General features: G+C 46.4%; 1 protein-coding gene across 1 annotated transcript in view; it reads right to left on the reverse strand.

Moving 5' to 3' along the window:
- COQ6 (coenzyme Q6, monooxygenase) overlaps positions 1–14,836 on the reverse strand; it is a 179,608-nt gene that overhangs the window by 57,197 nt on the left and 107,575 nt on the right. Inside the window, exons 6-8 of the mRNA XM_030214499.1 lie at positions 8,670–8,777; positions 8,530–8,592; positions 6,526–6,633 (exon numbers count right to left, since the gene is read on the reverse strand). Of these exons, the coding sequence (XP_030070359.1) occupies positions 6,526–6,633; positions 8,530–8,592; positions 8,670–8,777 (279 nt within the window). The remainder of the gene's footprint in view (positions 1–6,525; positions 6,634–8,529; positions 8,593–8,669; positions 8,778–14,836) is intronic.

The raw sequence follows: 14,836 nt of genomic DNA on the forward strand, positions 1-14,836 counted from the left end.
GTGTACCCCCAGTCTGCGAAGTGCCGCTGCTACTACAGCCAGGCACTTCGTGAACACTCTGGGCGCAGAGGCGAGCCCAAAAGGTAGCACACAGTACTGGAAGTGACGTGTGCCCAGCTGAAATCGCAGATACTGTCTGTGAGCTGGCAGTATCGGGATGTGTGTGTAGGCATCCTTCAAGTCCAGAGAGCATAGCCAATCGTTTTCCTGAATCATGGGGAGAAGGGTGCCCAGGGAAAGCATCCTGAACTTTTCTTTGACCAGATATTTGTTCAGGGCCCTTAGGTCTAGGATGGGACGCATCCCCCCTGTTTTCTTTTCCACAAGGAAGTACCTGGAATAGAATCCCAGCCCTTCTTGCCCGGATGGCACGGGCTCGACCGCACTGGTGCTGAGAAGGGCGGAGAGTTCCTCTGCAAGTACCTGCTTGTGGTGGAAGCTGTAAGACTGAGCTCCCGGTGGACAATTTGGAGGTTTTGAGGCCAAATTGAGGGTGTATCCTTGCCGGACTATTTGGAGAACCCACTGATCGGAGGTTATGAGAGGCCACCTTTGGTGAAAAGCTTTCAACCTCCCTCCGACTGGCAGGTCGCCCGGCACTGACACTTGGATGTCGGCTATGCTCTGCTGGAGCCAGTCAAAAGCTCGTCCCTTGCTTTTGCTGGGGAGCCGAGGGGCCCTGCTGAGGCGCACGCTGCTGACGAGAGCGAGCGCGCTGGGGCTTAGCCTGGGCCGCAGGCTGTCGAGGAGGAGGATTGTACCTACGCTTGCCAGAAGAGTAGGGAACAGTCTTCCTTCCCCCCCAAAATCTTCTACCTGTAGAGGTAGAGGCTGAAGGCTGCCGGCGGGAGAACTTGTCGAATGCGGTGTCCCGCTGGTGGAGCTGCTCTACCACCTGTTCGACTTTTTCTCCAAAAATATTATCCGCACGGCAAGGCGAGTCCGCAATCCGCTGCTGGATTCTATTCTCCAGGTCGGAGGCACGCAGCCATGAGAGTCTGCGCATCACCACACCTTGAGCAGCGGCCCTGGACGCAACATCAAAGGTGTCATACACCCCTCTGGCCAGGTTTTTTCTGCACGCCTTCAGCTGCCTGACCACCTCCTGAAAAGGCTTGGCTTGCTCAGGGGGGAGCTTATCCACCAAGCCCGCCAACTGCCGCACATTGTTCCGCATGTGTATGCTCGTGTAGAGCTGGTACGACTGAATTTTGGCCACGAGCATAGAAGAATGGTAGGCCTTCCTCCCAAAGGAGTCCAAGGTTCTAGAGTCCTTGCCCGGGGGCGCCGAAGCATGCTCCCTAGAACTCTTGGCCTTCTTTAGGGCCAAATCCACAACCAGAGTCATGAGGCAACTGAGTGTGCATCAGCTCTGGGTCCCCATGGATTCAGTACTGGGACTCAATCTTCTTGGGGATGTGGGGATTACTTAATGGCTTGGTCCAGTTCGCCAGCAGTCTTTTTGAGGACATGATGCATGGGTACTGTGGACGCTTCCTTAGGTGGAGAAGGATAGTCCAGGAGCTCAAACATTTCAGCCCTGGGCTCGTCCTCCACAACCACCAGGAAGGGGATGGCCGTAGACATCTCCCGGACAAAGGAAGCGAAAGACAGACTCTCGGGAGGAGAAAGCTGTCTTTCAGGAGAGGGAGTGGGATCAGCAGGGAGACCCTCAGACTCCTCGTCAGAGAAATATCTGATGTCTTCTTCTTCTTCCCACGAGGCCTCACCATCGGTGTCAGACACAAGTTCACGGACCTGTGTCTGCAACCGTGCCCGGCTCGACTCCGTGGAACCACGGCTACGGTGGGAGCGTCGAGAGGTAAACTCCCTCGCCCGCACCGGCGAAGCTCCCTCCGCCGACGTAGTCGGGGAGCCTTCCTGGGAGGCTACCGCAGTCGGTACCGCACGCGGCACCGACGCCGGAGACCTCACCCCGGGCAATGGGCCAGCCGGCGCCTCGCTCGACGGTACCGGTGGCGCAAGCACCCCCGGTACCGGAGGGGTAGGGCGCAACAGCTCTCCCAGGATCTCTGGGAGAACGGCCCGGAGACTCTCGTTCAGAGCGGCTGTAGAAAAAGGCATGGAAGCCGATGCAGGCGTCGATGTCAGAGTCTGTTCCAGGTGTGGAGGCTGTTCCGGGCTGTCCAAAGGGGAGCGCATCGACACCTCTTGAACAGAGGGGCGAGCGGTCCTCTCGGTGCCGATGCCTACTGGGTGCCGACTCCCTCGGTGACCCAGAGCTCTCGGTGCCGACACGGGAAGGGGACCGGTGACGATGCTTCTTCGACTTCTTGGAACGAAGCATGTCACCGGAGCTTCCCGGCACCGACGAGGAGGACGTAGAATCCAGCCGTCGCTTCCTCGGGGCCGAGACCGAAGGAGGTCGGTCTCGGGGGGGCTGTACCGCAGGAGCCCTCGGAATGGGGGGAGACCCACCCGAAGGCTCACCGCCACCAGCAGGGGAATGGACAGCCCTCACCTGCACTCCAGACGAAGCACCACCGTCCGACGACATCAGCAGCCGAGGAGGTCTCGATACCGACGCCGACGCAGCCTTCCGATGTCGCCCCGATGCAGAGGGCCGATGCCTTGATGCACTCGATGCAATTGGGGGCGAAGATGAAGGTCCAGGCGCCGACGACGTCGAAGCAGTCGATACTCCCGGTGCCGATGCCGACGAAGAGCCCGAGAACAAAACGTTCCACTGGGCTAACCTCGCTACCTGAGTCCGCTTTTGTAAAAGGGAACATAGACTACAGGCCTGAGGGCGGTGCCCAGCCCCCAGACACTGAAGACACGACGCGTGCCTGTCAGTGAGCAAGATTACCCGGGCGCACTGGGTGCACTTCTTGAAGCCGCTGGAAGACTTCGATGTCATGGGCGGAAAAATCGCGCCGGCGAGATCAAAACTCGAAATGGCAAAAATGGCACTGCAAAAATAGGGGGAAGAAAAACTTCGACCGAGGCCTAAATAGGGCCTACCCTGACGACGAAAGAAAACTTACCGGGGCAAAGACTGGAAGTACGGGAAGGGAGAAAACCATAAAGGTCTCCTTCCGACACCCTTTTTTTTTTTTTTTTTTTTAAACAAAGTCGATAGAACGTTTGGGGCGCGAACGGCGAAACACGACCGTACCGAGCGCGGACAAAAGAAGACTGGCCGGCACGAGGCGGTTCGGGCGGGAAGACGGCCGCGCATGCGCGGTGCGCATCGGCGCGCGAGGACTAGCAAAGGACTTTGCTAGAAAGTGTTCCGATTGGAGGGGCTGCCGTGGAAGTCACCCATCAGTGAGAACAAGCAGCCTGCTTGTCCTCGGAGAAAGTATATTATAACTAATAGGAACTACTAAACAAACAAGACATCGGGTACATTGTACGTGTTAGCTCTATATCTACTATCAACTTGACTTCAAAAATTTTGGGTTTTTACAGGTTAATTCCCGCCCCTCTCCCCCCCCCCCGATCCCAAACCCACCCAACTTTTCTCATATCCCCCCCTAAACCCCCCCCCCACTGCTCCCTCCATCACTCAACCATATATCAATCAACCAGAACATACATTCAAAAAAGGTGTCCATATCTTTTCCCATTTCAACATTCTCCTTTTAGCAGCCGTCGGTCTCTCCATCTCACAGATATAATGCACCCTGGTGATCCACCTTACTAGAGAGGGGACCAGTGGCGACTTCCAGTTTTGAGCCAAGTTAAGTCGAGCTGCATGTAAGGCCCCCCCTCACTAAAAACCATTGATGAGATGACAACCCCTCCGGCCTCTGCCCCAGTATAAAGACCAGCGGATGCCAATGCACAGATTTTCCCACCCACACCTGAAGACATGACTGCACGCCTTTCCAATAGGCCTTTGCCTTAGGGCAGGACCACCAAATGTGTCCCATAGTCCCCACTTCACCGCATTGTCTCCAACATGTTTTTGGCACTGTAGGAAACATGTGATTCAGACGAGCCGGGGTAAGATACCATCTGTAAAACACTTTAATGGCATTCTCTTTCATATGCACAGCTAGAGATGATCGCAATATCCCTCTCTCCATTTTCAACCACTCCTCATCCGAGAGGTCAAAGTGCAATTCCTGCTCCCACTTCCTCCTATGCACCAAGGAAGGATTTTGTCACGCCGCCAGCACTCCATACAAATAAGTAATCATCCCACGCGTACTCCTAGGAGTCACACAGATTTCCTCCAACGAGTGCACCTCCCTCCTTAGGCACTTACCATATACAGGCCCCTTCAAGAAATGTTTCAACTGCAAGTAGCTGTAATGGTCACTAGGATTAAGTTTATAATCTTCCATTAATGCCGCAAAAGGGATCAGATCCTCTCCAATATGAAGCTGCCCTAGCATATCCAGACCCACTTCCGCCCATCTACAAAAAGGAGTACTCCCCACTCCCGGCTCGAGCATAGGATTATCCACTATTGGCGCCAATCCCGAAACAGGGGGACAGCGCTCTGGAAACATAAGATCCCAATAGTAAAAGGTGGCCTGTACAGTTGGAGGAAACCGAGCAACCTGTCCTCGATATTTATCCGCGAGCCACATTAAATGCCCTAACTTACGGGAACCTACCAAAGACTGCTCTATGTGTACCCACAGCTTATGGTCCTCACACCTAAACCATTCAACAGCTGACCTGGCCTGTGCAGCACCATAGTACCAATACAGATTAGGTACCCCCAGCCCTCCAACCCGCGTACTCTTATATAATAAGGCCCGTGGTAAACGCGGCCTCTTCTGGTTCCACATAAATCTAATCAACATATCCTGCAAGCTGGACAAAAAGGACCGAGATACCCGCAATGGCAAAACCTGAAATAAGTACAGGAGGCGCGGCAGAATATTCATTTTAATTGCCGCTATCCGGCCCAACCAAGACAAGCCCATGTTCACCCATCTATCCAGATCTCTACGTAAAGCCCTCTGAAGACCTGGGTAATTAAGAGCAAATAATTCAGACAGATCTCCAGGGATCCTAACCCCCAAATAACGTATATCTCTGTCCGACCATTTAAAGGCAAAAGAAGTCTTCAACACCTCTTTCATCTGTGGTGGGATCCCCACCTCTAACCCCATGGACTTAGAGGCATTCAATTTGTAACCAGATATCCGAGAATATTGCTCTATTTCCTTAATTAAATTGGGTAATGAGATCAAAGGTTTGGTCAGAGACATGAGCACATCATCCGCAAATAACGGGATTTTATGCTCATGAGCTCCCACGCGTATGCCACTAATATCCACATTTTCTCGTATAGCAGCAGCTAACGGTTCCATAGCCATAGCGAACAATAGTGGGGAGAGCGGACAGCCCTGTCTAGTTCCCCTTCCCAAGAAAAACGCACCGGAAAGCCCCCCATTAATTTTAACACAAGCCTGCGGCGAAGTATATAACGCTTTAATCCAGGACCGATATAATGGACCTATCCCAAATCTATTCAGGACAGAGTCTAACTACCCCCAGTGAACCCGATCAAAGGCCTTTTCAGCGTCCAATCCTAATAGCACCAACGGACAGGCTTTCCTCTGAGCCGCGTAGAGCAGGCCTATAGTTCTGCGTATATTATCCATTGCCTGCCTCTGCTGAACAAAGCCAACCTGATCCGGGTGGATTAAATCAGGAAGGACCTTCCCCAGACGATTAGCAAGCACCTTGGCTAAAATTTTTATGTCTGTATTTAATATAGAAATAGGGCGATAAGAAGCACAGTCGGTTTTGTCTTTTTCAGGCTTCGGGATAACCGCCACCCAGGCTTCCATCATCGTCCTGGGGAAGGATACGCCATCCCTGACAGAATTAATTATCAGCACCAAATAGGGTACCAACACATCTGCAAAGGTCTTAAAAAACTCATTTGTGAAGCCATCTAGCCACTGAACCATTTTCTAACTCATTAATAGGGGAAGTTATCCCAGTTATTAACAACTAGGTTTTACTGCTCAAAATAAGACTTGTGGTAAAATAGCACAAATTAATGGTAAAATAACATGGCTTTAATGGTAGTCCACGTTGATAACTATGCCCCTAAGTCACTTTAGGGCCCATACCAATGGTACTGATTTTATTTGTAAGTTGCCAAAGTATAAACGCATCAAAGATCTCACTGAAGTCCAAGTATACCAAATCTAGTGCTCTCCCCTGATCCAACTCTTTGATCAGACTCGTGTCATACAAACAGATTAGGTGTATAATAAAATAATAATGACATACTACTACGAATACTACTAATCATTTCTATAGTGCTACTAGACATATGCAGCACTTTACTCATTATATGCAGGTACTTTGGCTGTCCCTAGAGGGCTCATAATCTAAGTTTTTGTACCTGGGCCAATGGAGGGTTAGGTGACTTGCCCAAGGTCACAAGGAGCTGCAGTGGTTGCCAGGATCAAAGCCCGCTGCACTAACCATGAGGCCACTCCTCCACTCATCTGTAATTGTTCATTCAACATAACCCCAGTGAGTGGCCCTCAGCTTCTTTCTTTCTGAGTTACACATACTCACAAAAGCAGAATTAACGGTGTCCACAAATCTTTCATCATCCATGGACAACAATTCTGCTGCATGCCCAGTAGACGTGGACCACACTAAGGAACTGCACGTGTCTGAAAGCTGCCAACAAGAACATGGAAGGGTGAGCAAACACAAAAGGAAAATAAAATGAAAATATGTAGGAAGATAGCGGAGAAAGTGAAATCAATCTTAAACATATCCCCACCTTGGAAAGCAGACTGTGGAGTACCTCAAGGATCACCATTATCACCAATACTTTTCAACATAATGATGATCCCACTGGCCAAGTCCCTATCAAAGCAAGGCCTCAACCCGTTCATCTATGCAGACGATGTCACAAAATATACATTCCCTTTAGACATGATCTAACTGAAATCACCAACGAAATCAATCTCGGTTTGAACACCATGAATTCATGGGCAAATTCTTTCCAACTGAAACTAAACACTGAAAAAAGCACACTGCCTTATCCTCTCATCTCAACACAATACATACAAACCCACAACCTTAATCACCCCAGAACACTCCCTCCCTATCTCAGACAGCCTGAAAATACTTGGTGTCACAATCGACCGGAACCTCACACTTGAGAGTCAAATGAACTCCACAACAAAGAAGATGTTCCACTCAATGTGGAAACTTAAACGATTAAAACCTTTCTTCCCGAGGGATATATTTTGCAACCTAATACAATCAATAGAACTAAGCCATGCAGACTATTGCAACGGAATCTATGCGGGATGTACATAAGTACATAAGTAATGCCACACTGGGAAAAGACTAAAGGTCCATCGAGCCCAGCATCCTGTCCACGACAGCGGCCAATCCAGGCCAAGGGCACCTGGCGAGCTTCCCAAACGTACAAACATTCTATACATGTTATTCCTGGAATTGTGGATTTTTCCCAAGTCCATTTAGTAGCGGTTTATGGACTTGTCCTTTAGGAAACCTTCTAACCCCTTTATAAACTCTGCTAAGCTAACCGCCTTCACCACGATCTCCGGCAACGAATTCCAGAGTTTAATTATGCGTTGGGTGAAGAAAAATGTTCTCCGATTTGTTTTAAATTTACTACACTGTAGTTTCATTGCATGTAAGAAACAACTCACAAAGAAACTCCAGACCACTCAAAATACGGCAGAAACATAAACATAACCAGAACATCCCGAACATACCTAAACCTCCACTACCCAAACTGTAAAGGACTCAAATACAAAGCAACCTATGCATCCAGCTGCTCCTATATAACCACACAACTATGGAACGCATTGCCAAAAGCTGTGAAAACAACCTACGACCACCTAAATTTCAGGAAATTACTAAAAAAACAACCTGTTCAAAAAAAGCATACCTCATTGACCCAACATAAATACCTACACCCTGCAACACAGCAAAACCAAAGTTCGAAATGGACACTTGAAAGGTTATAAAGTGTCCATTTCGAACTTTGGTTATAACCTTTCCTCTCCCCTATAGGTCCCCATTGTACCTGAAACATATGTACCTTATTCGACCACAATATCACATTGTAACTGTTACTACCGGAATTGGCGAATGCCTTATGGTACCATGTAAGCCACACTGAGTCTGAAAATAGGTGGGAAAATGTGGGATATAAATGCAACAAATAAATAAATACAGCTAAAAAACGTCTGCACAGAAGCAAGAACTGATGCGGTGGAAAGGAAACTGAATATGAAAGCAGTTGGGTAAAGGAAGGAGCTGCCCATGGTCAGTGTTAGGGAAAGGATGAGAGAAAGGCTAACAATTAATGGAGGAGAATCTGAAGAAAGAGGGCAGAGTAGATCAAAAGGGAGATGAAGCTGCAGAAGGTAAGTATAGCAAAATGGTAGATGCAAAAAGGAAAGAGAGGCAAAAGAGACAAATGGCAGAAAGGGGAGAGAGAAAGGGCAGCAAGATGCAGAGGTCAATGAAGAGGCAGAGTTAAAGAATGGGAGAGAAAAACAGGACAGAGGTAAAAACTAGATATTTTACCGGGAGTAGTGCAATTGGCCCCGAAGGCAGGAACCTCTGCCAGGCTACATTGTTCTCTGTGGCCTAGAAGAGATCATTAAAAGGTCAGTAAAACGTATGCCCTAGTGCTTTTCAGCTAATAGACAGCTTCTGTCTCTTACCTCAGATAAGTGCAGAGTAGCAACAAGAGCCACCTGATCATAGTTCCACTGAATATTCTGGATGTAGGCTGCAGCTCGGACAATGGAGTTCTGACCGTCTGCACCAATCTGCAGGGGAACAGTAGCAAGCAGCATTCAAAATTGGGCTACACATCACTGTGCTCACAAATTAATGATCTTGTAAAGCTGAGATGCGAGATTGCATATTCATTATGTTGTACTATAATACAGTCTTATTCCAAAACTATGGGTGGAGATTAGTGCAGGCCTTAAATATGTTAAAGAAAGCAATGAAAACAATTAAGAAACCATCAAGTCTTAAACATGATACGTTGATGATACTGCTCAGTGTGCGGCGGCCACTAAGAAAGCAAATAGAATGTTAGATATTGTTAGGAAATCAAAAATGAGGACGTTATAATGCCTTTGTATCACTCCATGGTGTGACTGCACCTCAAATATTGTGTTCAATTCTGGTCACCACATCTCAAAAAAAGATAGAAAAGGTACAGAGAAGGGCGACGAAAATGATAAAGGGGATGGGATGACTTCCCTATGAGGAAAGGCTAAAGCGGCTATGGCTCTTCGGCTTGGAGAAAAGGTGGATGAGCAGAGATATGATAGAGGTCTATAAAATAAGGAGTGGAATGGGTAGATGTGAATCGCTTGTTTACTCTCTCCAAAAATACTAGGACTAGGGGGTATGCAATGAAGCCACAAAGTAGTAAATTTAACACAAATCGGAGAAAATATTTCTACGACTCAACGTGCAATTAAACTCTGGAATTCGTTGCCATAGAATGTAGTAAAAGCAGTTAGCTTTGCAGGGTTTAAAAAAAGGTTTGGATGGCTTCCTAAAGGAAAAGGACTTGGAGAAAATCCACTGCTTAATTCTAGAATAAACAGCATAAAATGTATTGTACTATTTTGGGACCATGCCAGGTACTTGTGACCTGGATTGGCCACTGCTGGAAACAGGATGCTGGGCTTGATGGACCTTTAGTCTGTCCCAGTATGGCAATACTTAGTAACATAGTAGATGACGGCAGAAAAAGACCTGGACGGTCCATCTAGTCTGCCCAACAAGATAAACTCATATGTGCTACTTCTTGTGTATACCTTACCTTGATTTGTATCTGCCATTTTCAGGACACAGACCGTAGAAGTCTTGCCCAGAACTAGCCCCATTTTCAGGACACAGACCGTAGAAGTCTTGCCCAGAATTAGCCCCACCACCCAAACACCAGCCCCACCTCTCAACCTCAGCTAAGCTTCTGAGGATCCATTCCTTCTGCAAAGGATTCCTTTATGTTTATCCCACGCATGCTTGAATTCCACTACCGTTTTCATCTCCACCACCTCCCGCAGGAGGGCATTCCAAGTATCTACCAATCTCTCCGTGAAAAAATACTTCCTGACATTTTTCCTGAGTCTGCCCCCCTTCACTCTCATATCATGTCCTCTCGTTCTACCGCCCTCCCATCTCCGGAAAAGGTTTTGTAGCGGAGAGATTGAATGAATTCTTTGCTTTGGTCTTCACCGAGGACGATTTGGGTGGGATACTGGTGTCGGAAATGATATTTCAAGTAGATGAGTTGGAGAAACTTACTGACTTCACGGTAAACCTGGAGGACGTAATGGGGCAGTTCAGCAAACTGAAGAGTAGCAAATCTCCTGGACCGGATGGTATTCATCCTAGAGTACTGATAGAACTGAAAAACTTATGTACTTAAGAGTAGCTCCCAAAACATAAGTACATAAGTATTGCCATACTGGGAAAGACCAAAGGTCCATCAAGCCCAGCATTCTGTTTCCAACAGTGGCCAATTCAGGTCACAAATACCTGGCAAGATCCCAAAAAAGTACAAAACATTTTATACTGCTTATCCCAGAAATAGTGGATTTTCCCTAAGTCCATTTAATAATGGTCTATGGACTTTTCCTTTAGGAAGCTGCCCAAACCTTTTTTAAACTCTGCCAAGCTAACCGCATTTACTACATTCTCTGGCAACAAATTCCAGAGTTTAATTACATGTTGCGTGAAGAAAAATTTTTTCCAATTCGTTTTAAATTTACTACATTGTAGCTTCATCACATGCCCTCTAGTCCTAGTATTTTTGGAAAGTGTAAACAGACGCTTCACATCTACCCGTTCAACTTCGCTCATTATTTTATAGACCTCTATCATATCTCCTCTCAGCTGCCTTTTCTCCAAGTTGAAGAGCCCTAGCCGCTTTAGCCTTTCCTCATAGGGAAGTCGTCCCATCCCCTTTATCATTTTCATCTTCCTTCTCTGCACCTTTTCTAATTCCACTATATCTTTTTTGAGATGCGGTGACCAGAATTGAACACAATATTCGAGGTGCGGTCGCACCATGGAGCGATACAAAGGCATTATAACAATCTCATTTTTGTTTTCCATTCCTTTCCTAATAACACCTAACATTCTATTTGCTTTCTTAGCCACAGCAGCACACTGAGCAGAAAGTTTCAACGTATCATCAACGACAACACCTAGATCCCTTTCTTTGTCTGTGACTCCTAGCGTGAAACCTTGCATGACGTAGCTATAATTCGGGTTCCACTTTCCCACATGCATCACTTTGCACTTGCTCACATTAAACATCTGCTATTTAGACGCCCAGTCTCCCAGTCTAGGAAGGTCCTCTTGTAATTTTTCACAATCCTCCCGCGATTTAACGATTTTGAACAACTTTGTGTCATCAGCAAAGTTAATTACCTCACTAGTTACTCCCATCTCTAGGTCATTTAAAAATATGTTAAAAAGCAGCGGTCCCAGGACAGACCCCTGGGGAACCCCACTAACTACCCTTTTCCATTGAGAATACTGACCATTTAACCATACTCTCTGTTTTCTATCTTTTAACCAGTTTTAAATCCATAATAGAACACTACCTCCTATCCCATGACTCTCCAATTTCCTTTGGAGATTTTCATGAGGTACTTTGTCAAACGCCTTCTGAAAATCCAGATACACAATATCAACCGGCTCACCTTTATCCACATATTTGTTCACCCCTTCAAGGAAATGTAGTAGATTGGTGAGGCAAGATTTCCCTTCACTAAATCTATGTTGACTTTGTCTCATTAATCCATGTTTTTGAATATGCTCTGTAACGTCGTTCATTTTTCAGTTATTTATTTATTTGTTGCACTTGTATCCCACATTTTCCCACCCATTTGCAGGCTCAATGTGGCTTACATAGTACCGTGATGGCGATCGCCAATTCCGGTATGAGAAATACAGTGTGGTATTGCGTTAGAGTTCATGAGTGACAGAGCTGATTGGTAATCAAGGAGGAAGAGTTAAGTTTTGTCCAGTTCTGATATAAGTTTTGTTTTGTTGAAGTGTTCAGGTGTTTAAGTTGGATCGTTATGGTATGCCTTTTTGAACAAGTAGGTTTTTAATGATTTCCAGAAGTTTGTTAGGTTTCATGACGTTTGGTAGTGCATTCCATAGTTGTGTGCTTATGTAGGAGAAGCTGGATGCATAGGTTGATTTATATTTTAGTCCTTTGCAGCATGGGAAGTGGAGATTTAGGAATGTGCGTGTTGACCTTTTTGTGTTTCTGATTGGTAAGTCTATGAGGTCTGCCATGTATACCAGGGCCTCACCGTGAATAATTTTATGAACCAGGGTACAGATTTTGAACACAATTCGTTCTTTGATTGGGAGCCAATGCAGTTTTTCTCATAAGGGTTTGGCGCTTTTGAATTTCGTTTTTCCAAATATGAGTCTTGCTGCGGTATTTTGGGCCATTTGGAGTTTCTTAATGATTTGTTCTTTGCATCCGGCATAGATTGCATTGCAGTAATCTAGGTGACTTAGTACCATTGATTGTACCAGGCTGCGGAATATTTTCCTCGGGAAGAAAGGTTTTACTCGTCTGAGTTTCCACGTTGAGTGGAACATTTTCTTTGTTGTAGTTTTCGCTTGGCTTTCTAGCGTGAGGTTTTGGTAAACTGTAACTCTGTAACTCTGAGAATTTTCAGGCTGTCTGAAACAGGGAGGGTGTAATCTGGGGTGATTATATTGGTGGGTTTATTCGTGTTGTATTGGGATGAGAGGATGAGAGTGTGTTTTTTCTGCGTTGAGTTTTAGTTGGAATGCATCCACCCATGAGTTCATGATTTGCAGACTGAGTTTGAGTTTGTTTGTGATTTCTGTTAGATAGTGTTTGAATGGGATGTATATCATAACATCATCTGCGTAGATGTAAGAGTTAAGGCCTTGGTTGGATAGGGATTTGGCTAGTGGGGTCATCATTAGGTTGAAAAGGGTCGGAGATAACGGTGATCCTTGGGGTACTCCACATTCTGGTTTCCATGGTAATGATATATTCGAATTTGAAATCACTTGGTATGTTCTTGTGGTTAGGAAACCTTTGATCCAGCTAAGTACACTTCCGCCAATCCCGAAGTATTCTAGGATGTTTAGTAGTATTTTATGGTTTACCATGTCGAACGCACTAGACATGTCGAATTGTAGGAGAAGTATGCTTTTGCCAGTTACAATTTCTTGTTTGAATTTGGTTAGGAGAGTAATTACTACTGTTTTGGTGCTGTGGTTGGAGCGAAATCCTGATTGTGATTCGTGTAATACTGAGAATTTGTTTATGTAGTCGATGAGTTGCTTGGTTAACATGCTTTCCAGCAGTTTGACTATCAGTGGGATAGATGCTACCGGGCGGTAGTTGGTGATTTCATTTGCTTTTCTTTCTGTATGTTTAGGTATTGGGGTGAGTAGTATGTTGGCTTTGTCCTTAGGAAAGAGACCATGTTGCAGCAAGCATGTAGTTTAGGTGTAATGTGAGGTCTGCTATGAAGCATTGTGTGGCGGATTTTATTAGGTAATTGGTGCATGTGTCCAGTTTAAGTGGGTCTTGGCGAACCCGGTAATCGCTTGGGTGACGATTTCATCGGTAAGGAGAGCAAAGTTCGTCCAGATTCGGTCTGCTGGATATTCACCGAGGATTGGGTCCAGGCAGTCAGTAAATTTTTCAATGTCGGTGGTGTTCTGTGGTAGCGTGTTGCGTAGGTTAACAATTTTCTCATTGACGTATTTAGCAAGTTTGTCTGCAGATGGGATGTCTGTGTTGGTAGTGGTAACCAATGTGGTATTAGTAATTTGTTCATGAGTTGGTATAGTTTGTTTGTGTGTGTACATCTATCAGTACTCTGAGATGAATACCATCCGTTCCAGGAGATTTGCTACTCTTCAGTTTGTAGAACTGCCCCATTACATCCTCCAGGTTTACAGAGAATTCATAGTAACATAGTAGATGACGGCAGAAAAAGACCTGCACGGTCCATCTAGTCTGCCCAAGAAGATAAACTCATATGTGCTACTTCTTGTGTATACCTTACCTTGATTTGTATCTGCCATTTTCAGGGCACAGACCGTAGATGTCTTGCCCAGCACTAGCCCCGCCTCCCAAACACCAGCCCCGCCTCCCAATCTTGGCTAAGCTTCTGAGGATCCATTCCTTCTGAACAGGATTCCTTTGTGTTTATCCCACGCATCCTTGAATTCCGCTACCGTTTTCATCTCCACCACCTCCCGCGGGAGGGCATTCCAAGTATCTACCACTCTCTCCATGAAAAAATACTTCCTGACATTTTTCTTGAGTCTGCCCCCCTTCAATCTCATACCATGTCCACTAGTTCTACCACCTTCCCATCTCCGGAAAAGGTTCGTTTGCGGATTATTACCTTTCAAATATTTGAACGTCTGTATCATATCACCCCCGTTTCTCCTTTCCTCCAGGGTATACATATTCAGGTCAGCAAGCCTCTCCTCATACGTCTTGTAACACAAATCCCATACCATTCTCGTCGCTTTTCTTTGCACCGCTTCAATTCTTTTTACATCCTTAGCAAGGTACGGCCTCCAAAACTGAACACAATACTCCAGGTGGGGCCTCACCAATGACTTATACAGGGGCATTAAAATCTGTTTTCTTCTGCTGGTCACACCTCTCTCTATACAGCCTAGCAACCTTCTCGCTACAGCAACCGCCTTGTCACACTGTTTCGTCGCCTTCAGATCCTCAGTACTACCACCCCAAGGTCCCTCTCCCCGTCCGTACCTATCAGACTCTCTCCGCCTAACACATACGTCTCCCGTGGATTTCTACTCCCTAAGT

Source organism: Microcaecilia unicolor, chromosome 9 (assembly GCF_901765095.1).
Source record: "Microcaecilia unicolor chromosome 9, aMicUni1.1, whole genome shotgun sequence".
Classification (NCBI taxonomy): Eukaryota; Metazoa; Chordata; class Amphibia; order Gymnophiona; family Siphonopidae; genus Microcaecilia; species Microcaecilia unicolor.